Here is a 25,373-nt window from a genome sequence, read left to right as displayed (position 1 = left end):
AGGCAACGCCCATACCACGCTGAATACACCAGTTCTCGTCTGATCACTGAAGTCAAGCAGCGTCGGGCGCGGTTAGTACTTGGATGGGTGACCGCTTGGGAACACCGCGTGCCGTTGCCTCCTTTTTTGTTTTATAACGCTTTAAATAAAATTTTAGGACAGTTAATCTACTCTGAGGACGAGAAAACGTTCAAGCAACGTCCATACCACGCTGAATACACCAGTTCTCGTCTGATCACTGAAGTCAAGCAGCGTCGGGCGCGGTTAGTACTTGGATGGGTGACCGCTTGGGAACACCGCGTGCCGTTGCCTCCTTTTTTGTTTTATAACGCTTTAAATAAAATTTTAGGACAGTTAATGTCCTTTGAGAACGAGAAAACGTTCAGGCAACGTCCATACCACGCTGAATACACCAGTTCTCGTCTGATCACTGAAGTTAAGCAGCGTCGGGCGCGGTTAGTACTTGGATGGGTGACCGCTTGGGAACACCGCGTGCCGTTGCCTCCTTTTTTGTTTTATAACGCTTTAAATAAAATTTTAGGACAGTTAATTTACTCTGAGGACGAGAAAACGTTCAGGCAACGTCCATACCACGCTGAATACACCAGTTCTCGTCTGATCACTGAAGTTAAGCAGCGTCGGGCGCGGTTAGTACTTGGATGGGTGACCGCTTGGGAACACCGCGTGCCGTTGCCTCCTTTTTTGTTTTATAACGCTTTAAATAAAATTTTAGGACAGTTAATGTCCTTTGAGAACGAGAAAACGTTCAGGCAACGTCCATACCACGCTGAATACACCAGTTCTCGTCTGATCACTGAAGTCAAGCAGCGTCGGGCGCGGTTAGTACTTGGATGGGTGACCGCTTGGGAACACCGCGTGCCGTTGCCTCCTTTTTTGTTTTATAACGCTTTAAATAAAATTTTAGGACAGTTAATCTACTCTGAGGACGAGAAAACGTTCAAGCAACGTCCATACCACGCTGAATACACCAGTTCTCGTCTGATCACTGAAGTCAAGCAGCGTCGGGCGCGGTTAGTACTTGGATGGGTGACCGCTTGGGAACACCGCGTGCCGTTGCCTCCTTTTTTGTTTTATAACGCTTTAAATAAAATTTTAGGACAGTTAATCTACTCTGAAAACGAGAAAACGTTCAAGCAACGTCAATACCACGCTGAATACACCAGTTCTCGTCTGATCACTGAAGTTAAGCAGCGTCGGGCGCGGTTAGTACTTGGATGGGTGACCGCTTGGGAACACCGCGTGCCGTTGCCTCCTTTTTTGTTTTATAACGCTTTAAATAAAATTTTAGGACAGTTAATTTACTCTGAGGACGAGAAAACGTTCAGGCAACGTCCATACCACGCTGAATACACCAGTTCTCGTCTGATCACTGAAGTTAAGCAGCGTCGGGCGCGGTTAGTACTTGGATGGGTGACCGCTTGGGAACACCGCGTGCCGTTGCCTCCTTTTTTGTTTTATAACGCTTTAAATAAAATTTTAGGACAGTTAATCTACTCTGAGGACGAGAAAACGTTCAAGCAACGTCCATACCACGCTGAATACACCAGTTCTCGTCTGATCACTGAAGTCAAGCAGCGTCGGGCGCGGTTAGTACTTGGATGGGTGACCGCTTGGGAACACCGCGTGCCGTTGCCTCCTTTTTTGTTTTATAACGCTTTAAATAAAATTTTAGGACAGTTAATGTCCTTTGAGAACGAGAAAACGTTCAGGCAACGTCCATACCACGCTGAATACACCAGTTCTCGTCTGATCACTGAAGTTAAGCAGCGTCGGGCGCGGTTAGTACTTGGATGGGTGACCGCTTGGGAACACCGCGTGCCGTTGCCTCCTTTTTTGTTTTATAACGCTTTAAATAAAATTTTAGGACAGTTAATTTACTCTGAGGACGAGAAAACGTTCAGGCAACGTCCATACCACGCTGAATACACCAGTTCTCGTCTGATCACTGAAGTTAAGCAGCGTCGGGCGCGGTTAGTACTTGGATGGGTGACCGCTTGGGAACACCGCGTGCCGTTGCCTCCTTTTTTGTTTTATAACGCTTTAAATAAAATTTTAGGACAGTTAATGTCCTTTGAGAACGAGAAAACGTTCAGGCAACGTCCATACCACGCTGAATACACCAGTTCTCGTCTGATCACTGAAGTCAAGCAGCGTCGGGCGCGGTTAGTACTTGGATGGGTGACCGCTTGGGAACACCGCGTGCCGTTGCCTCCTTTTTTGTTTTATAACGCTTTAAATAAAATTTTAGGACAGTTAATCTACTCTGAGGACGAGAAAACGTTCAAGCAACGTCCATACCACGCTGAATACACCAGTTCTCGTCTGATCACTGAAGTCAAGCAGCGTCGGGCGCGGTTAGTACTTGGATGGGTGACCGCTTGGGAACACCGCGTGCCGTTGCCTCCTTTTTTGTTTTATAACGCTTTAAATAAAATTTTAGGACAGTTAATGTCCTTTGAGAACGAGAAAACGTTCAGGCAACGTCCATACCACGCTGAATACACCAGTTCTCGTCTGATCACTGAAGTTAAGCAGCGTCGGGCGCGGTTAGTACTTGGATGGGTGACCGCTTGGGAACACCGCGTGCCGTTGCCTCCTTTTTTGTTTTATAACGCTTTAAATAAAATTTTAGGACAGTTAATGTCCTTTGAGAACGAGAAAACGTTCAGGCAACGTCCATACCACGCTGAATACACCAGTTCTCGTCTGATCACTGAAGTCAAGCAGCGTCGGGCGCGGTTAGTACTTGGATGGGTGACCGCTTGGGAACACCGCGTGCCGTTGCCTCCTTTTTTGTTTTATAACGCTTTAAATAAAATTTTAGGACAGTTAATCTACTCTGAGGACGAGAAAACGTTCAAGCAACGTCCATACCACGCTGAATACACCAGTTCTCGTCTGATCACTGAAGTCAAGCAGCGTCGGGCGCGGTTAGTACTTGGATGGGTGACCGCTTGGGAACACCGCGTGCCGTTGCCTCCTTTTTTGTTTTATAACGCTTTAAATAAAATTTTAGGACAGTTAATGTCCTTTGAGAACGAGAAAACGTTCAGGCAACGTCCATACCACGCTGAATACACCAGTTCTCGTCTGATCACTGAAGTTAAGCAGCGTCGGGCGCGGTTAGTACTTGGATGGGTGACCGCTTGGGAACACCGCGTGCCGTTGCCTCCTTTTTTGTTTTATAACGCTTTAAATAAAATTTTAGGACAGTTAATGTCCTTTGAGAACGAGAAAACGTTCAGGCAACGTCCATACCACGCTGAATACACCAGTTCTCGTCTGATCACTGAAGTTAAGCAGCGTCGGGCGCGGTTAGTACTTGGATGGGTGACCGCTTGGGAACACCGCGTGCCGTTGCCTCCTTTTTTGTTTTATAACGCTTTAAATAAAATTTTAGGACAGTTAATCTACTCTGAGGACGAGAAAACGTTCAAGCAACGTCCATACCACGCTGAATACACCAGTTCTCGTCTGATCACTGAAGTCAAGCAGCGTCGGGCGCGGTTAGTACTTGGATGGGTGACCGCTTGGGAACACCGCGTGCCGTTGCCTCCTTTTTTGTTTTATAACGCTTTAAATAAAATTTTAGGACAGTTAATGTCCTTTGAGAACGAGAAAACGTTCAGGCAACGTCCATACCACGCTGAATACACCAGTTCTCGTCTGATCACTGAAGTTAAGCAGCGTCGGGCGCGGTTAGTACTTGGATGGGTGACCGCTTGGGAACACCGCGTGCCGTTGCCTCCTTTTTTGTTTTATAACGCTTTAAATAAAATTTTAGGACAGTTAATGTCCTTTGAGAACGAGAAAACGTTCAGGCAACGTCCATACCACGCTGAATACACCAGTTCTCGTCTGATCACTGAAGTTAAGCAGCGTCGGGCGCGGTTAGTACTTGGATGGGTGACCGCTTGGGAACACCGCGTGCCGTTGCCTCCTTTTTTGTTTTATAACGCTTTAAATAAAATTTTAGGACAGTTAATTTACTCTGAGGACGAGAAAACGTTCAGGCAACGTCCATACCACGCTGAATACACCAGTTCTCGTCTGATCACTGAAGTTAAGCAGCGTCGGGCGCGGTTAGTACTTGGATGGGTGACCGCTTGGGAACACCGCGTGCCGTTGCCTCCTTTTTTGTTTTATAACGCTTTAAATAACATTTTAGGACAGTTAATGTCCTTTGAGAACGAGAAAACGTTCAGGCAACGTCCATACCACGCTGAATACACCAGTTCTCGTCTGATCACTGAAGTTAAGCAGCGTCGGGCGCGGTTAGTACTTGGATGGGTGACCGCTTGGGAACACCGCGTGCCGTTGCCTCCTTTTTTGTTTTATAACGCTTTAAATAAAATTTTAGGACAGTTAATTTACTCTGAGGACGAGAAAACGTTCAGGCAACGTCCATACCACGCTGAATACACCAGTTCTCGTCTGATCACTGAAGTTAAGCAGCGTCGGGCGCGGTTAGTACTTGGATGGGTGACCGCTTGGGAACACCGCGTGCCGTTGCCTCCTTTTTTGTTTTATAACGCTTTAAATAAAATTTTAGGACAGTTAATCTACTCTGAGGACGAGAAAACGTTCAAGCAACGTCCATACCACGCTGAATACACCAGTTCTCGTCTGATCACTGAAGTCAAGCAGCGTCGGGCGCGGTTAGTACTTGGATGGGTGACCGCTTGGGAACACCGCGTGCCGTTGCCTCCTTTTTTGTTTTATAACGCTTTAAATAAAATTTTAGGACAGTTAATGTCCTTTGAGAACGAGAAAACGTTCAGGCAACGTCCATACCACGCTGAATACACCAGTTCTCGTCTGATCACTGAAGTTAAGCAGCGTCGGGCGCGGTTAGTACTTGGATGGGTGACCGCTTGGGAACACCGCGTGCCGTTGCCTCCTTTTTTGTTTTATAACGCTTTAAATAAAATTTTAGGACAGTTAATCTACTCTGAGGACGAGAAAACGTTCAAGCAACGTCCATACCACGCTGAATACACCAGTTCTCGTCTGATCACTGAAGTTAAGCAGCGTCGGGCGCGGTTAGTACTTGGATGGGTGACCGCTTGGGAACACCGCGTGCCGTTGCCTCCTTTTTGTTTTATAACGTCTTAAATAAAATTTTAGGACAGTTAATTTACTCTGAGGACGAGAAAACGTTCAGGCAACGTCCATACCACGCTGAATACACCAGTTCTCGTCTGATCACTGAAGTTAAGCAGCGTCGGGCGCGGTTAGTACTTGGATGGGTGACCGCTTGGGAACACCGCGTGCCGTTGCCTCCTTTTTTGTTTTATAACGCTTTAAATAAAATTTTAGGACAGTTAATTTACTCTGAGGACGAGAAAACGTTCAGGCAACGTCCATACCACGCTGAATACACCAGTTCTCGTCTGATCACTGAAGTTAAGCAGCGTCGGGCGCGGTTAGTACTTGGATGGGTGACCGCTTGGGAACACCGCGTGCCGTTGCCTCCTTTTTTGTTTTATAACGCTTTAAATAAAATTTTAGGACAGTTAATCTACTCTGAAAACGAGAAAACGTTCAAGCAACGTCCATACCACGCTGAATACACCAGTTCTCGTCTGATCACTGAAGTTAAGCAGCGTCGGGCGCGGTTAGTACTTGGATGGGTGACCGCTTGGGAACACCGCGTGCCGTTGCCTCCTTTTTTGTTTTATAACGCTTTAAATAAAATTTTAGGACAGTTAATGTCCTTTGAGAACGAGAAAACGTTCAGGCAACGTCCATACCACGCTGAATACACCAGTTCTCGTCTGATCACTGAAGTTAAGCAGCGTCGGGCGCGGTTAGTACTTGGATGGGTGACCGCTTGGGAACACCGCGTGCCGTTGCCTCCTTTTTTGTTTTATAACGCTTTAAATAAAATTTTAGGACAGTTAATTTACTCTGAGGACGAGAAAACGTTCAGGCAACGTCCATACCACGCAGAATACACCAGTTCTCGTCTGATCACTGAAGTTAAGCAGCGTCGGGCGCGGTTAGTACTTGGATGGGTGACCGCTTGGGAACACCGCGTGCCGTTGCCTCCTTTTTTGTTTTATAACGCTTTAAATAAAATTTTAGGACAGTTAATCTACTCTGAGGACGAGAAAACGTTCAAGCAACGTCCATACCACGCTGAATACACCAGTTCTCGTCTGATCACTGAAGTCAGCAGCGTCGGGCGCGGTTAGTACTTGGATGGGTGACCGCTTGGGAACACCGCGTGCCGTTGCCTCCTTTTTTGTTTTATAACGCTTTAAATAAAATTTTAGGACAGTTAATGTCCTTTGAGAACGAGAAAACGTTCAGGCAACGTCCATACCACGCTGAATACACCAGTTCTCGTCTGATCACTGAAGTTAAGCAGCGTCGGGCGCGGTTAGTACTTGGATGGGTGACCGCTTGGGAACACCGCGTGCCGTTGCCTCCTTTTTTGTTTTATAACGCTTTAAATAAAATTTTAGGACAGTTAATGTCCTTTGAGAACGAGAAAACGTTCAGGCAACGTCCATACCACGCTGAATACACCAGTTCTCGTCTGATCACTGAAGTTAAGCAGCGTCGGGCGCGGTTAGTACTTGGATGGGTGACCGCTTGGGAACACCGCGTGCCGTTGCCTCCTTTTTTGTTTTATAACGCTTTAAATAAAATTTTAGGACAGTTAATGTCCTTTGAGAACGAGAAAACGTTCAGGCAACGTCCATACCACGCTGAATACACCAGTTCTCGTCTGATCACTGAAGTCAAGCAGCGTCGGGCGCGGTTAGTACTTGGATGGGTGACCGCTTGGGAACACCGCGTGCCGTTGCCTCCTTTTTTGTTTTATAACGCTTTAAATAAAATTTTAGGACAGTTAATCTACTCTGAGGACGAGAAAACGTTCAAGCAACGTCCATACCACGCTGAATACACCAGTTCTCGTCTGATCACTGAAGTCAAGCAGCGTCGGGCGCGGTTAGTACTTGGATGGGTGACCGCTTGGTAACACCGCGTGCCGTTGCCTCCTTTTTTGTTTTATAACGCTTTAAATAAAATTTTAGGACAGTTAATGTCCTTTGAGAACGAGAAAACGTTCAGGCAACGTCCATACCACGCTGAATACACCAGTTCTCGTCTGATCACTGAAGTCAAGCAGCGTCGGGCGCGGTTAGTACTTGGATGGGTGACCGCTTGGGAACACCGCGTGCCGTTGCCTCCTTTTTTGTTTTATAACGCTTTAAATAAAATTTTAGGACAGTTAATCTACTCTGAGGACGAGAAAACGTTCAAGCAACGTCCATACCACGCTGAATACACCAGTTCTCGTCTGATCACTGAAGTCAAGCAGCGTCGGGCGCGGTTAGTACTTGGATGGGTGACCGCTTGGGAACACCGCGTGCCGTTGCCTCCTTTTTTGTTTTATAACGCTTTAAATAAAATTTTAGGACAGTTAATGTCCTTTGAGAACGAGAAAACGTTCAGGCAACGTCCATACCACGCTGAATACACCAGTTCTCGTCTGATCACTGAAGTTAAGCAGCGTCGGGCGCGGTTAGTACTTGGATGGGTGACCGCTTGGGAACACCGCGTGCCGTTGCCTCCTTTTTTGTTTTATAACGCTTTAAATAAAATTTTAGGACAGTTAATTTACTCTGAGGACGAGAAAACGTTCAGGCAACGTCCATACCACGCTGAATACACCAGTTCTCGTCTGATCACTGAAGTTAAGCAGCGTCGGGCGCGGTTAGTACTTGGATGGGTGACCGCTTGGGAACACCGCGTGCCGTTGCCTCCTTTTTTGTTTTATAACGCTTTAAATAAAATTTTAGGACAGTTAATCTACTCTGAGGACGAGAAAACGTTCAAGCAACGTCCATACCACGCTGAATACACCAGTTCTCGTCTGATCACTGAAGTCAGCAGCGTCGGGCGCGGTTAGTACTTGGATGGGTGACCGCTTGGGAACACCGCGTGCCGTTGCCTCCTTTTTTGTTTTATAACGCTTTAAATAAAATTTTAGGACAGTTAATGTCCTTTGAGAACGAGAAAACGTTCAGGCAACGTCCATACCACGCTGAATACACCAGTTCTCGTCTGATCACTGAAGTCAAGCAGCGTCGGGCGCGGTTAGTACTTGGATGGGTGACCGCTTGGGAACACCGCGTGCCGTTGCCTCCTTTTTTGTTTTATAACGCTTTAAATAAAATTTTAGGACAGTTAATCTACTCTGAGGACGAGAAAACGTTCAAGCAACGTCCATACCACGCTGAATACACCAGTTCTCGTCTGATCACTGAAGTCAAGCAGCGTCGGGCGCGGTTAGTACTTGGATGGGTGACCGCTTGGTAACACCGCGTGCCGTTGCCTCCTTTTTTGTTTTATAACGCTTTAAATAAAATTTTAGGACAGTTAATGTCCTTTGAGAACGAGAAAACGTTCAGGCAACGTCCATACCACGCTGAATACACCAGTTCTCGTCTGATCACTGAAGTCAAGCAGCGTCGGGCGCGGTTAGTACTTGGATGGGTGACCGCTTGGGAACACCGCGTGCCCGTTGCCTCCTTTCTTGTTTTATAACGCTTTAAATAAAATTTTAGGACAGTTAATCTACTCTGAGGACGAGAAAACGTTCAGGCAACGTCCATACCACGCTGAATACACCAGTTCTCGTCTGATCACTGAAGTCAAGCAGCGTCGGGCGCGGTTAGTACTTGGATGGGTGACCGCTTGGGAACACCGCGTGCCGTTGCCTCCTTTTCTGTTTTATAACGCTTTAAATAAAATTTTAGGACAGTTAATGTCCTTTGAGAACGAGAAAACGTTCAGGCAACGTCCATACCACGCTGAATACACCAGTTCTCGTCTGATCACTGAAGTCAAGCAGCGTCGGGCGCGGTTAGTACTTGGATGGGTGACCGCTTGGGAACACCGCGTGCCGTTGCCTCCTTTTTTGTTTTATAACGCTTTAAATAAAATTTTAGGACAGTTAATCTACTCTGAGGACGAGAAAACGTTCAAGCAACGTCCATACCACGCTGAATACACCAGTTCTCGTCTGATCACTGAAGTCAAGCAGCGTCGGGCGCGGTTAGTACTTGGATGGGTGACCGCTTGGGAACACCGCGTGCCGTTGCCTCCTTTTTTGTTTTATAACGCTTTAAATAAAATTTTAGGACAGTTAATGTCCTTTGAGAACGAGAAAACGTTCAGGCAACGTCCATACCACGCTGAATACACCAGTTCTCGTCTGATCACTGAAGTCAAGCAGCGTCAGGCGCGGTTAGTACTTGGATGGGTGACCGCTTGGGAACACCGCGTGCCGTTGCCTCCTTTTTTGTTTTATAACGTCTTAAATAAAACTTGGGACAGTTAATCTACTCTGAGGACGAGAAAACGTTCAGACAACGTCCATACCACGCTGAATACACCAGTTCTCGTCTGATCACTGAAGTTAAGCAGCGTCGGGCGCGGTTAGTACTTGGATGGGTGACCGCTTGGGAACATCGCGTGCCGCTGCCTCCTTTTTTGTTTTATAACGCTTTAAATAAAACTTTTAGGAAAGTTAATCTACTCTGAGGACGAGAAAATGTTCAATGAGAGAAATTTCATTTCTCTCACCAAGTTTAATGGTATAATGTACCTAAAAAACTGCTCCTGTAAGATAATAGTATATTATATTATAAGAGATAGAAATGGATCATTATATGTAAGTGAGAATTTGACCCACGAGTGCGCTTGTGCTCGAGTGGGAGTGTCCCACGAGCTTTAAAACGGTATTTCGATCACGTGTGATATACGACGTTTTATCTTACACGTGCATTAGAAAAAAATCCAAAAAATTCAAGTAAATATCCGCCTGTAACATTAGCATCAGTTTTCGTAGTGACCTGTGTTGTTGTAGTGATGAAATGAACAGACTCATTGTTTTCTCCAATTTTCTCTAGATTTACTCACTTGTGAGAACAACTCTAACAGCTTTATCTCACCTCACAAACAATGGTATAATGTACCTAAAAAACTACGCCTGTAACCTAAGAAAAATAATTAGATTAATTTTTGGAAAAAGGCGAAATAAATCTACTCGTAAAAATTGTTGTTTATTTTTCTATAGAATAAATACAATAGTTTGAATAACTTTAAATATTATTTAAAAACGATCACCACTCTTATTGATCACCTTGTCCATCCTGATTGCTCTTGGCCTGTGACAAAAACGCCAAGTGCCCTTTAGGGCACCGATTTGCGTAATGCCCCTTTGTACCACATTTGTAACAAGTAACGTCTTCCAGCTTCTTAGGCAACATCTTCTGCAAATAAGAGTTCTGAGGCTCATAATGATCATTCTGTTTTCGATTCTCGTCATTTAAGGCGTCTCTGTTATCACTATTCATCTTATTACAATGTATCGCCTTGTGTCCATGTTCGTTACAGAAGTGACAAATAATAACAGGAGTGGCTTTCTTGTCCTTCTGCACCTGATCAGGGGGCGCAGGCAACTCAAACCTTGGGTGCACATACTTGCAGTTTGGCCCTTCGGGGCAAAAGCCGGCCAAGTAATTCGTACACAAAACCCTGCGCACGTGTCTGTGACGACAGTGGGGCCCATGTCGACAAAACCCACGGTCATACCAAGGACAATCCTTGATTTTACTCTCAGGATCTATGTGTAAAAACGGACACTCTTTATTGTGACAAGCGTTAAATCTCGAATAGAAGTAACACTCGGGCATTTTCGTCATGTCATACTCGTGTAAAACTCGCACTGGTCGCCTTTCTTGCAAAGACCTCTCAGCCAGTGTTTGCACACAATGGTTCGGTCGCCTCGCACGTGACGAAACGGGCATTGGGGGCCCTTTTGACAGCCTTGTATTGAAGTGTAAAACTGACAAACGGCCGCAATTGATTCTGAAAGCAAAAAACGAGAAAATTATATTTTCGACATAACCTCACTTACTGTCCATTCCGGGAAATGGTAAGGGCAAAGCGCCGAATTGCTCATCTAGAGCCACTTCAATGTCGAATTTTATGTGGTCCACGTTGGCCACAATGCACTCCATTTTGATAATTATAGTTTAATATTGCATAAAATGAAAACAACACTTTTTATTTTAACCACAACAAAAATTAACTATTTGACAATTTGACATATAGTCCTGCCACCAGTGTGGTCACTGGTCTGGATTGGCAGCTCTGGTTTAGTGTAAAAAAATACAAATTCCAAAAAAAAACTTAGCAAGTTTACCGTGTTCTAATCGCTAGAAAACGATACAATAATAAAATGACGAACGGCTTTAAATAAAGAAATTAAAAAATTAGGTGATCCCTTCATAGGCAGTATGTATAGTGTGTTGCCTATCTATAAATTAACAAAAAAATTCATTTGCAAAACTTAAAATCAAGTGGAAATATACAGTGTGGGTCAATAGTGGGTTATTTGTGAAATTTTTTTTATGCACCTAACAATACTAGGATAATACTGGTTCCAGTTGACCACAAAATCTTCAAAAAAAATCAAATTTAATCCACAATTGCATTGTTCTGGGTAGAGGTTGTTCCATATCTGGGGGCGAACTGACAGTGATATAAAAAGAACTCTTGAAATGCGCCCACTTCATTAAGAGAATGAATGGGTGCAATTTTTTCTCTACAATTTACTTATTTACCTCAATATAAATTTTGAGGACGGAGATACATAGAAATATTACTATTATTTTATTGTTCATTATTCTTTATATTTTTAATATGACGCCTATGGGCATTTTTTTCAATAATGAACATATGATCAATGCTAAAATTCTGTCATTTTTGGCAATGTCAGTTCGCCACCAGGGGCCCGTTTCATAAAAACTACAAGTTGATTTTTACAAGTGACAAGTAAATCACTGGTAAAAAAATTATGAAATAGACCCCAGATTTGGAATTAGACCTATTTTCAAGTTTATGTTAACAGTTTCCCTAAAATTTCATTATGGACTAATTAGCTGTTTCAAAATGCCAACGCCGCCCTTTACCGAATTATTTTTCTAAATAACGTTTACAAAAATGTAAAATAGTTGAAATAATAAATTACATCAGCTAATAATTTTTTGAAGCGCATGAATAACATAACAAATAATTTTTAGACAAAATGCGATGTTAGCACTTATTAACAGTTAATATGATTTAAAAAATAAAAAACCACTAGGAGCCATTTGTTGTATACAAGGTCCGAAGATTGATTGTTTTGATAAAAATACATTGTTTAATGTTTGGAGAATAACGATAATTATAAAAAATAACAATTATTATTACTAAGATGAACAGGTGCATTTTAGGTTTTCAAATAAAAAATCGTTAAAACTAAAAGGCTTTAAAAAACGAATAACACATTCTTAAGCTCGTTATTCGAGAAAATAATTATGGTCAAAACCCACATCCGGCTATATCATCATTTGCTTTCGACAACAACAAAGTTAATCAAAAGTTGACATTTTAGCGAAATTTAATCTAAAAAATATCTTCCTTATTAAACAGAGTGATTCAAAAGTGATGAACAATCTCCCGGAAGCTGATAAAGGAAGCAAACTGAATTAAAAGTTCCTATGAGCCTTCTATCACGAGATATAACTCTTCAAGGTTACGTTTTTGGTGCTTCAGATCATATTTACAAATGTCTTATGATGTACAAAACAATTCAAAAACTTGCCAATTTGATAAATTAAATTCGACACCGTAGGAAACAAAAAAACAATCGATACCTTTGCAGAGGAAAACAAATTCAAAAAATATACAAAAATTAAGTTCTTGAAAGAAAATCTGATTTCATTTTTTGTGCAGCCTGTATAAAAAACACATCTGAAACAAAGACACTGCAGAGGTACTTTTTCATAAAAAATTTAAAAATGTAATTTTTTTAATAATTTGTGTACCTGTAATTACATAATAGAAATTTTAGTTGGCTGACATTTATGATGTGCTTATTTTTTTCTAAATTTAAAAATATAAATAATAATATAATAATATAAAATATAAATAAATAATATAAATAATAATGTAGATATAAATAATAAATTATAAATAAAAAACAATTCGATGTTTTTATTATACGTATTTAAAAAGAAAAAACAAGGTTTAAGAGTAATTGGCCATGGAAAAACTATTTAACATAAAGGGTTTATATATTCTAATGAACGACTGGTTAAATAAAAAAACTAAACCATGAAAAAATTGTTACTCCTTACAAAATCCGAAAAATTTTGCATCTAACTAGTAATTTACTTATTTCTCACATTCTCAATTCAAGCAGCACTCCGTGCACTCGTGCTGTAAACAAATTGCTTACAAAGATTTACGTACAAAAACAATTATTTCAAGTAAATAACTGTAATTGTCGCAGATTATTTTTTTTAAATTGATGTCGAGAAAACTGAAAAACAAGTAACACCACCGTTAGATAGCATTGTCTTGAATGTCTTGATGGTTTAGTGAACTATAATGGAAATAACAAATATTTTTTAATTTTTTTCGATAAATAAAATTAAAGAGGCTATCATAGAATTATGTTTTTTCTGACACTTCCATGATTAACTAGAGAATAAATGGCAATGTAAGCTTCTCATTTTAGGTCCAAAAACCAACAATTTTAATTAACCCCAAAGAAGTCGATTTAATTAATTATTCTGCTATTGTATATCATGTTTCTTAACAATATACAGTCGAAAAAATAAGTATTAATTTTATTAAGATAGCTAAAAATAGTTTGCTTTGGCACAAATGCCCGAACAAGTAAATAAAAAAAATACACAATTCTCGACTTGATTACACTTTTTGTATTTTGAGTATTGAGTTAATGAGCCCTATTTTTTAACCATTTCGATAGATCTTATAACAGTTGAAATGACAATACCAAGAAAAGATGATTATTGATTTTTTTAGATTTCATTAAAATGTCATCTTTTGTTTAAAAATATTTATATAAAAAAATTGCAGCACCTGTTCATGTCAGTTAAATACGACTAAAAGAAAAACTACTTCAGGACAAAGGTCCAAGAAATAAGAAGCGACTTGTACTGAATTTATTGTTATAATCATATTGTTGAAAGTAGGAAGATGAGCCGCTATAAGTTCGTAATTTCAACTTAAACTTAATATATACAAAATAACAAACAAATTAATTACATTAAATCCAGCTACGAATTATAAGAACTAGAAGAAAAAGCACCTTCTTATTCTGCCACTTTAATATTGCACTTTTAAAGCACAGATGGCACAGTATAAAAATATCAGAACTGTAAAAAGTTTACATTGAATTAGCTAACTTGATCTGATATTTTACACTGTCAAATTATTCTAGTTTTACAAATAAAATTATCTTATTCTAATATACATATTATGTATCCATACATGTGAGGAAAATATTTCTTGTATTAAAAACTGTTAATTGGTGCATAATAATAAATAATCAAATTGATTTGCTCGTAATAAATTATCGGCGCTGTTCTAGAAAATAATAAACCCTGTTTTCATGGGTCTTTTAAAATAATATTCTCTTCCAGTACTAAAATGAAAACAACCTCCATCACAGTATGTTTTAAAAATTTACTTTACTCGTCAATGTTGTTGTATCCCATGTAACACGATTGAAGAATCCATGGTGTTGTCTTTTGTGAGTGAGATATGAAGACTCCATTATAGAATCTGACATTTAAATACTTAACATATAACTGAAACCTACTTAGTTGCACTTGCAGGAACTCTGTCAGTGAATAAATTTACACTTGATCAAATCTACGATTCTAGCTGGACTTGATATTGGGGCAACCCTCATCAATAAAATAAAAATCCACTTCAACAAAATAGAAGTATGGTTAGGTACTTCTTCAACAAAATATCCACTAACAGTATTACAGTCACTGAACCTAAAACAAAAATTACAAAATCAAGACATTCACAAATGGAAAACAAGAATAGTATAATAAAATAGTTATAAGTGGATATTAAAGTCTTTAAAACACGCGCGATTTTTCGAGCACGACGGCGTAGCCGGTTTTGAAAAAACCTACGGCATTCATTTTGCAATATGTAATCACAAGTATACAGAGAAACCGAATAAAATTGTAATATCATCTAAGGAAATTGAATTAATAGAGAAAACAAATTTTCTGGGAATATGCATTGACCATAAGTTAAGCTGGACTTATTATATAGATAATTTATTAAAAAAATTAAACTCAGTACATTTTACAATACGTGTTTTAAAAAAATACATTAACATTGAACAACTAAGAATAATATACTTCGCAAATTTTCAATCATTATTAAGCTACGGTATAATACTTTGGGGGCAAAGTGGAAAGATGTCAAAAGTATTTGTTGCTCAAAAACAAGTCATGAGAATTATGTTAAACTTAAAATATAATGAAACTTGTAGGAACATCTTTAAAGCAATAACTTTTTGACAGTAACTGGTTTATACATATATAGATTACTTTTATTTTTCTTTAAACAGAATCTACTATTTAATGTCACTAACGACCCCATAAGTACAACACTCGCAAAGTAGACTTAGAGAATACAAGACACAAACTCACGCTGACGGAAAAAAATTCTCATTATGCAGGAATAAAACTATACAAACACCTGTGCATCTACGCACACCTTGCAATTTAAATTTATTTAAAAAAAATATTTGACTACATTTTGGATCTCGAACCATATACTTTAAATGAATTCTATAATAGACAGGTTTTTTGACTTATGTCTTAAAATTATTTTTATGTTATTGTTATTTCTGTGTATAATACTGACGTTTTTCGTATCAATTTTGTTACTACATCTGTATAAATTGATAGAAATAAATTATTATTATTAAATAGAACAAGTATTTTAAAGACCAGTTATCCACGAATACAAACAGTGTTCTTTTGATAACATTATTACTAGGTACGTATTGAATACTCTGTATAATCAAAAATATAAGTAATGTTTACAAAATGTCAAAAGGCTAACTTTACTAATAACTGAGCTACAGAAGACGGGACCTGCGCTGGACCAGTCTGTATTTTAATTAATTATTCAAACAATGCAGTTTTGACCGTTTTAAATAAAAATCTATCTTTGATCTTTTACAGGTAACTCGTTTTGCATAAGAATGTAACAACTATGCAAACATTTTTATATTGAAAACACTTTTAGTGAAAAAAAAAGTTCCCAATCAATTTCTTCTACTTAAAATGCCTTTATATACAGGGTAATGTTTTTAAAACAGCAGGCCATATAATTAAAAAAATAATTATGTGACGTTTAATGTAGTATAAGCTGATGCATTTAAGATTTTTCTAAAGGTCATAGTAGTTATTTAGGACTATATTCAACTTTCTTATTATAAATTATTTTCATAATTTGGAAGACATCGGTTTGTGTAATATGTTCCAATTTTAGTAAAAATTGTTATCTAAAAAAGTATAAGGTGTGCCAAAAAATGAATGATTTTCATCTAGCCACCATGTAAAAACAGAAATGACAGGCATTTGGACATCGAATACCGGGTGTATCAAAAATACGTGGAACAAATAACATACCATACAGAAATGTGTACCCGCCTATGGGTACAAAAACAAAAGTATCGAACTATTTTTGTTGTATTAGAAACGGACAATTTGAACAATTAAAAAAAAAAACAAAGAAAATTGTTTTTAAGAATACAAACTAATTGTTAAACACTGACCGGCCGGTTTCACAAAAGAAAGGAGGAAAACAGTGAAAATAATAAATAAGAATTTTGCAAAATGTTATAAAGAAAAATAGTTGTACTTGATGAGTTTTCTTACGTAGTAAAATTTTCACAAGTATGTCTGATACACCCTATTATATTATATTACCATTCTTCCCCAAACTATAATTACAATTATAATAATTGGATTATAATTAAAATACTTATTAAGTCTTCAATTTGGAATAAGCTTCGATAATAAAAGTGTTTTCTTGCACTTGTTAGTTTTTTACGAAAATTTTTATTGCAATTTAAAAACAAAGGTTCTTTTATTTAATTTCCACGCCAAGAAATCTAACAATAATTAGCAATTGATGAATTTCACTACTATAAAGTTTATTTCTTTAATTTCACAATTCAAAATTTTACAATTACAATGTCTCACTATTTTTTTAATCAACAACCTTCTCCATAGTGATCATCAGTCCGGTTAGTAAACTTGATATATACATAATAAAACAAATTATTTTAATTACGTAACAGATAAGTTGCAAGTGTATTTAAACAAATATTGATTATTTACGGCTTTTTAAAATAATAATAGCATTGTCTTATTGGATACCATACAACTATATTGTATTAACTTTAATTATTTTTTCCAAATTTAATAAAGTAGAACACTTTGCACATGTATGTACAAGAAAAACAAATATTTTCCAAATTACGAAAAAAAAAAGGTTCTGTTAAAATAAGAAAGTTGAATAAAGCCAAATATACACCGTAAATAAAAAATAGTATATCGCCTGCCGTTTTTTAAAAACCACCCAGTAGAAATATATTAACAAATGTTTTGGTACAAGTAAAGAATAAAATTTTCAAATAAAAAATGTCAACAAAAACCCAGCTACATTTTATAACACAAAATAAAAACAATAAACTCTCAATAGTTGCAATTTGTTAAAAGTTAACACCGTGAATGGGCCAAAGAAATTGGCTCAATTTGGTCACGTGATCAGTTTATCACGCACTTAATTGCGGATTAATTTAATGACACATTTATAAACTGGCTTTATTTGTATTTAAACATTAGTATTAATTATATACATCGCGAAATTCAGGAATAAGTCATTTCGTTCGAAAAACATGACTTTCTTTGTACATTTTACCATAATTAAGTTAATAATAAACACAACTTATGATAGTGTTTGGGTTAACTATCGGTTAGGAACAACTTGAACGCTAAAAATATTACTTAATGATGTGCCTCTTAATTTGCTGCGCAAAAAGCTCCGGCAAGTTTCCGGAAGTAGGTGTGTTTTTCCAAAAAAAATTGTTTTTTGAGACTAACCCGCAAAGGAGTCGCAGAAAGGAGAGTCCAAAAGTTGGGATAATACCCTGTTCCGGTTGATTACAAGTGTGCCTTTATCATTAATTCGGTAGTAACCATTGGTTGTGGCTTGATTTTGTTATCTGTAAACTTAATGGATTTTAATAAACGCCTTTAATATTAAATGTGTTTAAATCGTTTAATGTTGGGCCAAATTCAACCACGCTGTCTGTGCATCCAGATTAGAAAAATTTCATAACACCTATTTTAATTGTATTTGAGAAGCAAAAATTTTAAAAATACCAACCAAGAATGTTTAAACTTCACGAGAAATGTCAATTTAATGTGAATTTGTTAATCAAAATCATAATTTCAAATTGATTAACATTATTGATTAAGTTTGTTTCTATATTAACTTTAAACAATGACTTCAAAGAAAAAATGTATTGTGAGCGAATGCGTTGCATCAAAATTAAAAAATGATGGGGAAAATGTGACTTTCCATACATTTCCTGGAAATTTAGAATCAAACTTAAAATGGAGACAAGCTATTTGTGGCAACAATATACATGGTATGTCTTTCTCTTAAAAAATGTGTATTAAACCAAAAAACAAATTTATTATTTTAGACCGAGACGACTTAACTGATTACTTTACTGTATGCAGCTTCAACTTTAAAAAAAACTGTTTTCATAATACGAAACAGAAAACTTTTTTAAAAAAAGATTCAGTACCTACAATTTTTAAAAGGTGTGAGTACTCTATTAAGATCCCCTTAGAAGAAAACATTCAAGAGACAGACGATGATGACATGCTCGAAAGAAACATATTTTTTAATCATCAAACTATTGATCAAAGTACACAAACTGCCTTGCAAGAATATCACACAAAAGATTTGGAATATACAGACTGATCCAGAAATACTGAGTCTGTTGGCAACACTGAATCTCATTTTTAAATGGTACCTCTGATTACTCTAACTTCCGGTGTCCTGACATTGACAAGTGGGCATGACAGTCATTGACAGTATTATTTTAAATTTTCAAATAAATTTTTTCAAATGGAGTTTACGCTAGAGCATGATATATTCATTGGAATGGAATACTTTAAAACAGCGATTTATAATCCGAATAATGGTTGGCAATATTCACTGGAAACAACATACAACAACTTTCGGGTGATGTTTCTGGATATTCTCGTCAGTCGCAATGTATTTAAACAACACTGTCTGCGAGTGGTTGGCCGTTATTTAGATACCGGAAATGTTACCAAACAAAAGCCACCCGGTAGACGTTCCGCGCTTACCGACGAAGTTGTGGAAGATATTAGAACCCGGGTGGAAAGAAGTCCTAACAAATCCATAAGAAAGCTTTCCCTTCAAACAGGTTCCTATTCTACCCAGTGAATTTTCACACCAATTCATTACACTCCATATTTTCCTCATCCCAATTTACACAATTTCAGGTCTGTCCTATGGAAGTTGTTCTAAAGTACTAAAAAAATGCTTAGGTTACCATCCTTATAAAATATCCGTTGTTCAGTCTTTAAATCCTCCGGACCATCCCCAAAGAGTGCAATTTTGCAACGACATCTTAGATAAGACATTTTTTTCCGATGAAGCGTGAATTCATCTTGACGGATATATAAATAAACAAAATTATAGAATTTGGGGAAGTGAAAACCCCCATGCTGTAAGACCTGCGACTTTACATCCAACTAAAGTAGACATTTGGCTGGCGGTTTGAAGACAGCGCGTGTATGGGCCGTAAATGCAGAAAGATATGTACAGCACATGTTACGTCCTTTTGTCAATCAGTTAACTGAACAAGAACGTACAATTGGATATTTCCAACAGGACTCTGCACGAGCTCATACAGCTCGTGCCACACTCGGTTTTTTAAGAGAGCAATTTGGAAACAGGGTGATTAGTGAGGGTATTTGGCCCAGCAGATCACCAGATCTGACTCCATTGGACTTTTGTTTATTCGGATATTTAAAAATTAATGTATTCAAAAATGCTCTGCATACTCGGGAAGAGCTGGAAGCAGCAATTATTCGAGAGGTGGAAAACATTACACCTAACATGCTCGTTAACGTGTTCAAAAGCCTAAAAAGACGTGTTAATTTATGCTTAGAACAAGACGGGGGACATTTTGAGCATTTTCTTTAATAAAACATAGGTTTCAAACGTTAACTTTTATTTAAACTCCGAACTAGGTATTGTGTGCACGTTATAACATAACCCGTAACAATTTACGTTAATGATCTGTCAATTAAACCAGAGAATAGAATTAAACCATATCCGGTTTGCAGTGTTGGAAACCACCAAAAAAGAAAATACTTTCAAATCTGTTGCCAACAGACTCAGTATTTCTGGATCAGTCTGTACCATAAAAATTTTAACTACAAAATTCGGTCTAGAGTTCGAGGACTGAAAGGCTTAGCAAAAGAAACTGCAGAAGCATTTGTTTTTACTGCAATCAGTACTCATGAGTGTGTTCTGTACCTCATTAAAGATCATTTTTTTATGTGTTAACAAGAGGCTTTAGTTCGGACGCTGTGGAAGCTACGTTTTCAAAAATAAGACTGCGAAATGGAGCTAAGGATTTAACGGACTGTAGAGCAGCAGAAAATGCCATTAAACAAATTGTGAGATGTGAATTTATAGAGTTCTTCTTCAGGCAACACACTTAATACTATCAATTATATCAGTGACACATTTGGACCGCAAAATGAAGTAGCAACAAGCAACCAAAATGTGTGCCTTGCAGATATTAACGTTGGATGAAGAAACGATTTGTCAACTTGAATGTTTAAGATTTTACCACGAAAGAACATCTTATGAGACAGTTCCTGCAGCCACGACATTTTTATGCGGTTATATAATAATGAAAATTGAATCACTGATACCATGCTCAGAATGTTTAAGATCTTTGCAGCAAGATCCTCCGAAGACGAGTCATGCTCTTCTAGATTTAATTAAATTCCAAGACAGGAAAACTACATTATCCTTGTGAAAGTTTTGTGGGACTGATGGATTTTACTATTTAAGTTATGTTAAAAATACTTAGATATTTACCAAAGGAAAAAGTACAGTCCAACTTATGTAGTATTTTAGGGTTGTATTTTGTAGAAAATCCTCTTTATATATGTAATTTTCATAGTAGAAATGTTTGTGATATTATTTTAGAAAAGTTAACGACGCCTATTTTATCAAATTTTTGTAATCTTCAATGCCAGAGAATCAGGAAACCACCAGTTCAGCATATAATTAGAAAATTACTGAAAATAAATTAACGTAATTGTAGAAATATACATACAGAAAGATTGTTTTAGTTTTTTTGTATAAATTTAAGTAACATATAAAGGATTCAGAAGCCAACATAAGTCACTTTGTCAAGTAAATTTTGTGGTTCAGAAGTCAATATATCGTTAACTTTTTCAGAACTTAGTTAGTCTAAGTCCTTTAATAAATACATATTAAATATGTATTATATATGGTGAAGAGTTCATTTCGTTGTACATCACATAACCCACGTAAAACATCTAATCCTGTGTTCAATTTTAAAAAGATAATATCAATGCATTGGCAAAAACTGTCAATTTTCATCATTACTTTTTATAATTGGTGGATTTTCTTCCCATTAAATTTCTTACTAGAATCCAGTACAACTCAAAACTCTTTCCTATAGAAAGTTTAAATTTGTGTCCTCTTTGCCCGTAAAAATGTTGTTTTGTTTTTGTTTAAAATGGGATTTATTTACCTTGTATTTCACCAATCTCAACGTTTTTCCATCGTTCTATCATCAAATTCGCAAACACGAGTATGTAGTAGGGTACCCATTACACACAACGTGATGCACTTAGTCAAAAATCACACTGCAGTAACTTCTAACTTATATCTTGATTTCGGAAGAAAAAACTAATAGTCAATAAACTCATTACAACAAATTATAACGCTCTTACGAAATACTGTAAGCTATCATATACCTTTTCAACTTGGAAGACGATTTTTATTAATGCGATGTTTATCTGTACCAGGAATAATAGAAATGGTCTTTTGATGAAAAGAATCTACTAGAATTCAACGCGATAACTTCGAATTTAAATTCGCAGTTTAATAATAGTTGTAGTATTCCTTCAATAATCAAAACAATGAACAACCAAGGAACATGCATCTCGTAATGATCTCCTGTATGAATTACATTATTTAAACGTTCATTTAAGACAAAACTTTAAAGTTATCGTTACTTCTTAACATATTTAACATATGTACACTAGAATCGTTCAAATTCACTCGTGTTTAACCTCACAAATTGTATTTGTTAAATAAACGTCATTCCGCTAAATGCAGGGCCAGTGGAGAATCAATAAGCCTGAACAACGAAGTTCTCCGAGAGATGGCACTGCAGATTTCTACTTACGACTATAGCATTTCTATTTGTAAATAAATAGTCGTATTGTAAACCTGTCAGATAGTTCGCTTTTAGAACTCGCAGACAGTTCAGTTATAGAACCTATTGTTCCTTAATCGTAGTGTGATGAATAAAGTGTCCTTCATTAGTGAAGTGTTCCTTATTCCTACACAGCCTACAAAACTATGGGATAAATTTATACTATGCTTGTGTTGGTGGTTTGCTTTTTGAGAAACTTTTAGTTTTTTTAGTTGAAAAGTAAATGTCACAATAATACTCAAAAGTCACATTTATTCCATGGATAAATTATTTGTATTGTAAAACAGACAAAAGTTATCTGATAGATATCGGCCCGTTATCTGCCCATTATTCCTAGTATAAGTTTATACCATGGATCCGGAGTTTATCGGACGATTGTAAAAACGGCCCTAAAACATTAATAGTCTCTTTTGATTACTCAAAATATATGTAACTTTAAATATTAAAACAAATATTAACTACATATTATAGTTAATATTTAAGTGAAATTTTCATCTAATAGTAAGTACCAAAAATTATTAAGTTGGTGGTTTTATTTAAATTGGGGAAGTAAGTGTCTAAGGGCTTGTGTGGCTCGCAATATGTGACACATTTTCATAACTCATTTCGTTCGTGTCATTTAGCAATGTTAACATTTGAGACTTGATGTATTTAGAAAGGCAATTTGATAATCTCTAAGAAACAAAAACAAAAAAGAGGGTGTTTCATTTAATTCTTTTAACATACTTCTTAATTTTTTACGTTCCTAATTGCATTTAAGTTTGAACTTTACGTTTTAGAGTTTTGCAAGTCCTACTTTTCTGGAATTCCTAGGTCTTGTATAATAATTTTTAAAAAGCGTGTTTTTGTCAAAATGTCAAATTATTTCAAAACTAAGCAGAATCGACCAATACAAGTTTTTGAAAGCTACATCCAAAAATGCAATAATATTTAGGGTGAACCTTTAAAAAAAACATAAGTTTGTATTGCAGTTCATTTCAGTCATTTCTGAAACACTGTACGTTTGAAAATAATTTTAGGTTATGTCAGGGGGCTTTTGTAAAAAAATACATATTTTCCAATTAATTTCAAGGTCAATGTAGTTTTTCAACTCATTGTGACACCATTGAGAATTAATTAAAAAACTCACCATGTGTCCCAAATGTTTCCTGTCTACAAATTCCCTATTAACAGTACGGGTAAGTATTCGTGGTGGAGGATCCGTAATTAAAACTAGCCGTAGTTTATATGTAAAATATTCTTTGCATTCTAAATGAGAAATGAGTGTTTTAGTAAAATGTTTAAAAAATGTACGTAAATTTATAAAACTTGTTTATTAGCCGTTTGTTGGCAGTTAGAAATTGAAACATTGTCGAGTTTTTTTTTGGCATCATAGTTTAGTAAACGGTCGATTACGAGTTTTAAAATACTACATTTCTGCTTACTTTGTTTACTGATTTCACCTGGCTGTCTTTTCGTTTTTTGGTGTTCTTTTTGCTTTTCTGCAACACTTTTTTCAATACTGTTCAAATCAATTTTAAACTTTACCTATAAGTTGTTGATTGTAGGCGATGTTTAAAATTGTAAAAACAATAACAAAAATTCGTAAATTATTGGCACGTAACATTATTTCCCGCAACGAAAGCAGGACTGACTCTCAGTACCTAACTAGCTAGAATGAGTCAAAACTTAAAGAGTTAGTGGGGGAAGAGATTATTTGTTTTAATTACACTATGTCAAGTCCGTTGTTTCAAACATAAAATGTTGATCTTATTTCTTACGTTGTTACATAAAACTAAGAATTTTACATTTCTACTGTCTAATTTTAATATTGTTAAAGTCTTTAATAATTAAAACCTGTCTGAATAGATTTTTTAGAGCTTATTTTACACACAACTTTTTTTGTCCCGTCCGTCATGTGTAAACAAAAAGTAAATTAATCAGAAGTCGTTGCACATTGCCTTATTCTTCGGTTTTGTGGTTTAAAAAGTTTTAACAAGTTCCACCTTTTACTTCAAAAATAGTTGTTGGAATTAGTGCTTTTGAAATTAACAGAATTTTACAACGATTGTTCAACGATAAAAATGTGAGGTCTTTTTTATATACCGTCCGTCATCAATTTGTATTTGTTTTTCTTGCTCTTATTTCAAATTTAAAAAATGTGGCACTAATTATAGGTTGCAAACAATTTGACTAGCACTAAGTTCCTATAAAAAAAATATTTATACTGATACTGTTAAAACGTAAAAACTGAAACAAAAATCTAAAAATTTGTGTAAAATGTCCCGTCCGTTAAAATGAAATGGCTGATAAGTATAACTCCTTCAAACCAATTCTTATAAGATCTTCTATTAAAAAAAAACTTGGTTTAGTGCCAACTTTTTATTCACCACTAATTTAAATGTCGTAATTTGAATTTGCTATGTGAAATTTAAGATGCAATAAAGTAATGTTACGAATTTTTACGAGTTGGTACATTCTTGTTTATTTGTATTTGTGTTGTTGTTATTGGCATTATAGTTACAAGGTTAACACATTATGGTGATAATTTTGACAAGAGTATGAATCAGAATATTTTCGAACAAATTAGGAAAATAATTTACGAGTAGAGTATGTTTTTACAGGAAAAATTTACAAACCACGAAAATGGACAAATTCTATTGAGAGAGGGACATTTTTTTCATACACTTCTGTTCACTGAAAAAGCGTACACCTTCATTTTGGTTGTGTAATTTAATTATTAATTTTTGATTTGACAAAAAATTGTCAATATTGTCACTGTCACAAAATATGTTTTTTTTTTTAAATTCAACAGTCATTTTTGATGTTAAGAATGGCTATTTAATTAACTAATATTCAAAAACACAAATTGTGGCCAAACTTGAATGCAGATGTTTAATCTTAAGATTGCCGGCAT

General features: G+C 36.7%; 1 protein-coding gene, 1 long non-coding RNA gene, 48 other non-coding genes and 2 pseudogenes across 50 annotated transcripts; 50 read left to right on the top strand and 2 right to left on the bottom strand.

Moving 5' to 3' along the window:
* Position 1: 1 nt before the first annotated feature.
* Positions 2-120, top strand: LOC135266110 (5S ribosomal RNA). The gene has a single exon (XR_010334047.1). It is a non-coding gene; the product is annotated as a 5S ribosomal RNA (ribosomal RNA).
* A 73-nt stretch (positions 121-193) lies between these two features.
* Positions 194-312, top strand: LOC135266126 (5S ribosomal RNA). The gene has a single exon (XR_010334063.1). It is a non-coding gene; the product is annotated as a 5S ribosomal RNA (ribosomal RNA).
* A 73-nt stretch (positions 313-385) lies between these two features.
* Positions 386-504, top strand: LOC135266181 (5S ribosomal RNA). The gene has a single exon (XR_010334097.1). It is a non-coding gene; the product is annotated as a 5S ribosomal RNA (ribosomal RNA).
* A 73-nt stretch (positions 505-577) lies between these two features.
* Positions 578-696, top strand: LOC135266171 (5S ribosomal RNA). Its single transcript, XR_010334093.1, has one exon. It is a non-coding gene; the product is annotated as a 5S ribosomal RNA (ribosomal RNA).
* Positions 697-769: 73 nt separating this feature from the next.
* Positions 770-888, top strand: LOC135266087 (5S ribosomal RNA). The gene has a single exon (XR_010334024.1). It is a non-coding gene; the product is annotated as a 5S ribosomal RNA (ribosomal RNA).
* A 73-nt stretch (positions 889-961) lies between these two features.
* Positions 962-1,080, top strand: LOC135266125 (5S ribosomal RNA). The gene has a single exon (XR_010334062.1). It is a non-coding gene; the product is annotated as a 5S ribosomal RNA (ribosomal RNA).
* Positions 1,081-1,153: 73 nt separating this feature from the next.
* LOC135266113 (5S ribosomal RNA) lies at positions 1,154-1,272 on the top strand. Its single transcript, XR_010334050.1, has one exon. It is a non-coding gene; the product is annotated as a 5S ribosomal RNA (ribosomal RNA).
* Positions 1,273-1,345: 73 nt separating this feature from the next.
* LOC135266160 (5S ribosomal RNA) lies at positions 1,346-1,464 on the top strand. Its single transcript, XR_010334092.1, has one exon. It is a non-coding gene; the product is annotated as a 5S ribosomal RNA (ribosomal RNA).
* A 73-nt stretch (positions 1,465-1,537) lies between these two features.
* LOC135266124 (5S ribosomal RNA) lies at positions 1,538-1,656 on the top strand. The gene has a single exon (XR_010334061.1). It is a non-coding gene; the product is annotated as a 5S ribosomal RNA (ribosomal RNA).
* Positions 1,657-1,729: 73 nt separating this feature from the next.
* Positions 1,730-1,848, top strand: LOC135266149 (5S ribosomal RNA). The gene has a single exon (XR_010334086.1). It is a non-coding gene; the product is annotated as a 5S ribosomal RNA (ribosomal RNA).
* A 73-nt stretch (positions 1,849-1,921) lies between these two features.
* On the top strand, positions 1,922-2,040 carry LOC135266138 (5S ribosomal RNA). Its single transcript, XR_010334075.1, has one exon. It is a non-coding gene; the product is annotated as a 5S ribosomal RNA (ribosomal RNA).
* A 73-nt stretch (positions 2,041-2,113) lies between these two features.
* Positions 2,114-2,232, top strand: LOC135266086 (5S ribosomal RNA). The gene has a single exon (XR_010334023.1). It is a non-coding gene; the product is annotated as a 5S ribosomal RNA (ribosomal RNA).
* A 73-nt stretch (positions 2,233-2,305) lies between these two features.
* On the top strand, positions 2,306-2,424 carry LOC135266123 (5S ribosomal RNA). The gene has a single exon (XR_010334060.1). It is a non-coding gene; the product is annotated as a 5S ribosomal RNA (ribosomal RNA).
* A 73-nt stretch (positions 2,425-2,497) lies between these two features.
* Positions 2,498-2,616, top strand: LOC135266127 (5S ribosomal RNA). The gene has a single exon (XR_010334064.1). It is a non-coding gene; the product is annotated as a 5S ribosomal RNA (ribosomal RNA).
* A 73-nt stretch (positions 2,617-2,689) lies between these two features.
* Positions 2,690-2,808, top strand: LOC135266085 (5S ribosomal RNA). The gene has a single exon (XR_010334022.1). It is a non-coding gene; the product is annotated as a 5S ribosomal RNA (ribosomal RNA).
* A 73-nt stretch (positions 2,809-2,881) lies between these two features.
* On the top strand, positions 2,882-3,000 carry LOC135266122 (5S ribosomal RNA). The gene has a single exon (XR_010334059.1). It is a non-coding gene; the product is annotated as a 5S ribosomal RNA (ribosomal RNA).
* Positions 3,001-3,073: 73 nt separating this feature from the next.
* On the top strand, positions 3,074-3,192 carry LOC135266115 (5S ribosomal RNA). The gene has a single exon (XR_010334052.1). It is a non-coding gene; the product is annotated as a 5S ribosomal RNA (ribosomal RNA).
* A 73-nt stretch (positions 3,193-3,265) lies between these two features.
* On the top strand, positions 3,266-3,384 carry LOC135266104 (5S ribosomal RNA). Its single transcript, XR_010334041.1, has one exon. It is a non-coding gene; the product is annotated as a 5S ribosomal RNA (ribosomal RNA).
* Positions 3,385-3,457: 73 nt separating this feature from the next.
* On the top strand, positions 3,458-3,576 carry LOC135266120 (5S ribosomal RNA). Its single transcript, XR_010334057.1, has one exon. It is a non-coding gene; the product is annotated as a 5S ribosomal RNA (ribosomal RNA).
* Positions 3,577-3,649: 73 nt separating this feature from the next.
* LOC135266093 (5S ribosomal RNA) lies at positions 3,650-3,768 on the top strand. Its single transcript, XR_010334030.1, has one exon. It is a non-coding gene; the product is annotated as a 5S ribosomal RNA (ribosomal RNA).
* Positions 3,769-3,841: 73 nt separating this feature from the next.
* LOC135266082 (5S ribosomal RNA) lies at positions 3,842-3,960 on the top strand. The gene has a single exon (XR_010334019.1). It is a non-coding gene; the product is annotated as a 5S ribosomal RNA (ribosomal RNA).
* Positions 3,961-4,033: 73 nt separating this feature from the next.
* LOC135266071 (5S ribosomal RNA) lies at positions 4,034-4,152 on the top strand. Its single transcript, XR_010334008.1, has one exon. It is a non-coding gene; the product is annotated as a 5S ribosomal RNA (ribosomal RNA).
* Positions 4,153-4,225: 73 nt separating this feature from the next.
* LOC135266060 (5S ribosomal RNA) lies at positions 4,226-4,344 on the top strand. The gene has a single exon (XR_010333997.1). It is a non-coding gene; the product is annotated as a 5S ribosomal RNA (ribosomal RNA).
* A 73-nt stretch (positions 4,345-4,417) lies between these two features.
* On the top strand, positions 4,418-4,536 carry LOC135266049 (5S ribosomal RNA). The gene has a single exon (XR_010333986.1). It is a non-coding gene; the product is annotated as a 5S ribosomal RNA (ribosomal RNA).
* Positions 4,537-4,609: 73 nt separating this feature from the next.
* Positions 4,610-4,728, top strand: LOC135266119 (5S ribosomal RNA). Its single transcript, XR_010334056.1, has one exon. It is a non-coding gene; the product is annotated as a 5S ribosomal RNA (ribosomal RNA).
* Positions 4,729-4,801: 73 nt separating this feature from the next.
* Positions 4,802-4,920, top strand: LOC135266038 (5S ribosomal RNA). Its single transcript, XR_010333975.1, has one exon. It is a non-coding gene; the product is annotated as a 5S ribosomal RNA (ribosomal RNA).
* A 73-nt stretch (positions 4,921-4,993) lies between these two features.
* LOC135266092 (5S ribosomal RNA) lies at positions 4,994-5,112 on the top strand. Its single transcript, XR_010334029.1, has one exon. It is a non-coding gene; the product is annotated as a 5S ribosomal RNA (ribosomal RNA).
* A 72-nt stretch (positions 5,113-5,184) lies between these two features.
* Positions 5,185-5,303, top strand: LOC135266026 (5S ribosomal RNA). Its single transcript, XR_010333963.1, has one exon. It is a non-coding gene; the product is annotated as a 5S ribosomal RNA (ribosomal RNA).
* A 73-nt stretch (positions 5,304-5,376) lies between these two features.
* LOC135266015 (5S ribosomal RNA) lies at positions 5,377-5,495 on the top strand. Its single transcript, XR_010333952.1, has one exon. It is a non-coding gene; the product is annotated as a 5S ribosomal RNA (ribosomal RNA).
* A 73-nt stretch (positions 5,496-5,568) lies between these two features.
* On the top strand, positions 5,569-5,687 carry LOC135266091 (5S ribosomal RNA). The gene has a single exon (XR_010334028.1). It is a non-coding gene; the product is annotated as a 5S ribosomal RNA (ribosomal RNA).
* Positions 5,688-5,760: 73 nt separating this feature from the next.
* Positions 5,761-5,879, top strand: LOC135266211 (5S ribosomal RNA). The gene has a single exon (XR_010334127.1). It is a non-coding gene; the product is annotated as a 5S ribosomal RNA (ribosomal RNA).
* A 73-nt stretch (positions 5,880-5,952) lies between these two features.
* Positions 5,953-6,071, top strand: LOC135266111 (5S ribosomal RNA). The gene has a single exon (XR_010334048.1). It is a non-coding gene; the product is annotated as a 5S ribosomal RNA (ribosomal RNA).
* A 73-nt stretch (positions 6,072-6,144) lies between these two features.
* Positions 6,145-6,262, top strand: LOC135266156 (5S ribosomal RNA; annotated as a pseudogene).
* Positions 6,263-6,335: 73 nt separating this feature from the next.
* On the top strand, positions 6,336-6,454 carry LOC135266200 (5S ribosomal RNA). The gene has a single exon (XR_010334116.1). It is a non-coding gene; the product is annotated as a 5S ribosomal RNA (ribosomal RNA).
* Positions 6,455-6,527: 73 nt separating this feature from the next.
* LOC135266189 (5S ribosomal RNA) lies at positions 6,528-6,646 on the top strand. The gene has a single exon (XR_010334105.1). It is a non-coding gene; the product is annotated as a 5S ribosomal RNA (ribosomal RNA).
* A 73-nt stretch (positions 6,647-6,719) lies between these two features.
* LOC135266084 (5S ribosomal RNA) lies at positions 6,720-6,838 on the top strand. Its single transcript, XR_010334021.1, has one exon. It is a non-coding gene; the product is annotated as a 5S ribosomal RNA (ribosomal RNA).
* A 73-nt stretch (positions 6,839-6,911) lies between these two features.
* LOC135266154 (5S ribosomal RNA) lies at positions 6,912-7,030 on the top strand. Its single transcript, XR_010334091.1, has one exon. It is a non-coding gene; the product is annotated as a 5S ribosomal RNA (ribosomal RNA).
* Positions 7,031-7,103: 73 nt separating this feature from the next.
* On the top strand, positions 7,104-7,222 carry LOC135266083 (5S ribosomal RNA). Its single transcript, XR_010334020.1, has one exon. It is a non-coding gene; the product is annotated as a 5S ribosomal RNA (ribosomal RNA).
* A 73-nt stretch (positions 7,223-7,295) lies between these two features.
* On the top strand, positions 7,296-7,414 carry LOC135266118 (5S ribosomal RNA). Its single transcript, XR_010334055.1, has one exon. It is a non-coding gene; the product is annotated as a 5S ribosomal RNA (ribosomal RNA).
* A 73-nt stretch (positions 7,415-7,487) lies between these two features.
* On the top strand, positions 7,488-7,606 carry LOC135266121 (5S ribosomal RNA). The gene has a single exon (XR_010334058.1). It is a non-coding gene; the product is annotated as a 5S ribosomal RNA (ribosomal RNA).
* Positions 7,607-7,679: 73 nt separating this feature from the next.
* Positions 7,680-7,798, top strand: LOC135266008 (5S ribosomal RNA). Its single transcript, XR_010333946.1, has one exon. It is a non-coding gene; the product is annotated as a 5S ribosomal RNA (ribosomal RNA).
* A 73-nt stretch (positions 7,799-7,871) lies between these two features.
* LOC135266155 (5S ribosomal RNA) lies at positions 7,872-7,989 on the top strand (annotated as a pseudogene).
* A 73-nt stretch (positions 7,990-8,062) lies between these two features.
* Positions 8,063-8,181, top strand: LOC135266081 (5S ribosomal RNA). The gene has a single exon (XR_010334018.1). It is a non-coding gene; the product is annotated as a 5S ribosomal RNA (ribosomal RNA).
* Positions 8,182-8,254: 73 nt separating this feature from the next.
* On the top strand, positions 8,255-8,373 carry LOC135266153 (5S ribosomal RNA). Its single transcript, XR_010334090.1, has one exon. It is a non-coding gene; the product is annotated as a 5S ribosomal RNA (ribosomal RNA).
* Positions 8,374-8,446: 73 nt separating this feature from the next.
* Positions 8,447-8,566, top strand: LOC135266140 (5S ribosomal RNA). Its single transcript, XR_010334077.1, has one exon. It is a non-coding gene; the product is annotated as a 5S ribosomal RNA (ribosomal RNA).
* Positions 8,567-8,639: 73 nt separating this feature from the next.
* On the top strand, positions 8,640-8,758 carry LOC135266080 (5S ribosomal RNA). Its single transcript, XR_010334017.1, has one exon. It is a non-coding gene; the product is annotated as a 5S ribosomal RNA (ribosomal RNA).
* A 73-nt stretch (positions 8,759-8,831) lies between these two features.
* Positions 8,832-8,950, top strand: LOC135266079 (5S ribosomal RNA). Its single transcript, XR_010334016.1, has one exon. It is a non-coding gene; the product is annotated as a 5S ribosomal RNA (ribosomal RNA).
* Positions 8,951-9,023: 73 nt separating this feature from the next.
* LOC135266117 (5S ribosomal RNA) lies at positions 9,024-9,142 on the top strand. The gene has a single exon (XR_010334054.1). It is a non-coding gene; the product is annotated as a 5S ribosomal RNA (ribosomal RNA).
* A 73-nt stretch (positions 9,143-9,215) lies between these two features.
* LOC135266139 (5S ribosomal RNA) lies at positions 9,216-9,334 on the top strand. The gene has a single exon (XR_010334076.1). It is a non-coding gene; the product is annotated as a 5S ribosomal RNA (ribosomal RNA).
* A 72-nt stretch (positions 9,335-9,406) lies between these two features.
* Positions 9,407-9,525, top strand: LOC135266141 (5S ribosomal RNA). Its single transcript, XR_010334078.1, has one exon. It is a non-coding gene; the product is annotated as a 5S ribosomal RNA (ribosomal RNA).
* Positions 9,526-10,082: 557 nt separating this feature from the next.
* Positions 10,083-11,191, bottom strand: LOC655471 (cleavage and polyadenylation specificity factor subunit 4-like). Its single transcript, XM_008201378.3, is given in 3 exon segments — positions 10,083-10,759; positions 10,762-10,911; positions 10,961-11,191. Coding segments are annotated over 3 exon segments (840 nt in total). The 5' UTR covers positions 11,064-11,191; the 3' UTR covers positions 10,083-10,172.
* Positions 11,192-22,709: 11,518 nt separating this feature from the next.
* Positions 22,710-24,474, bottom strand: LOC135265985 (uncharacterized). Its single transcript, XR_010333900.1, has 3 exons — positions 24,005-24,474; positions 23,902-23,958; positions 22,710-23,725 (listed from the first exon to the last, which is right to left on the bottom strand). It is a non-coding gene; the product is annotated as an uncharacterized LOC135265985 (long non-coding RNA).
* Between the last annotated feature and the right edge of the window lie 899 nt (positions 24,475-25,373).

The sequence above is a fragment of the Tribolium castaneum genome, chromosome 4, assembly GCF_031307605.1.
Source record: "Tribolium castaneum strain GA2 chromosome 4, icTriCast1.1, whole genome shotgun sequence".
NCBI classification, from domain to species: Eukaryota; Metazoa; Arthropoda; class Insecta; order Coleoptera; family Tenebrionidae; genus Tribolium; species Tribolium castaneum.
Note: the sequence above shows the minus strand (reverse complement) of the source record. Positions and strands in the feature narration are given on the sequence as shown.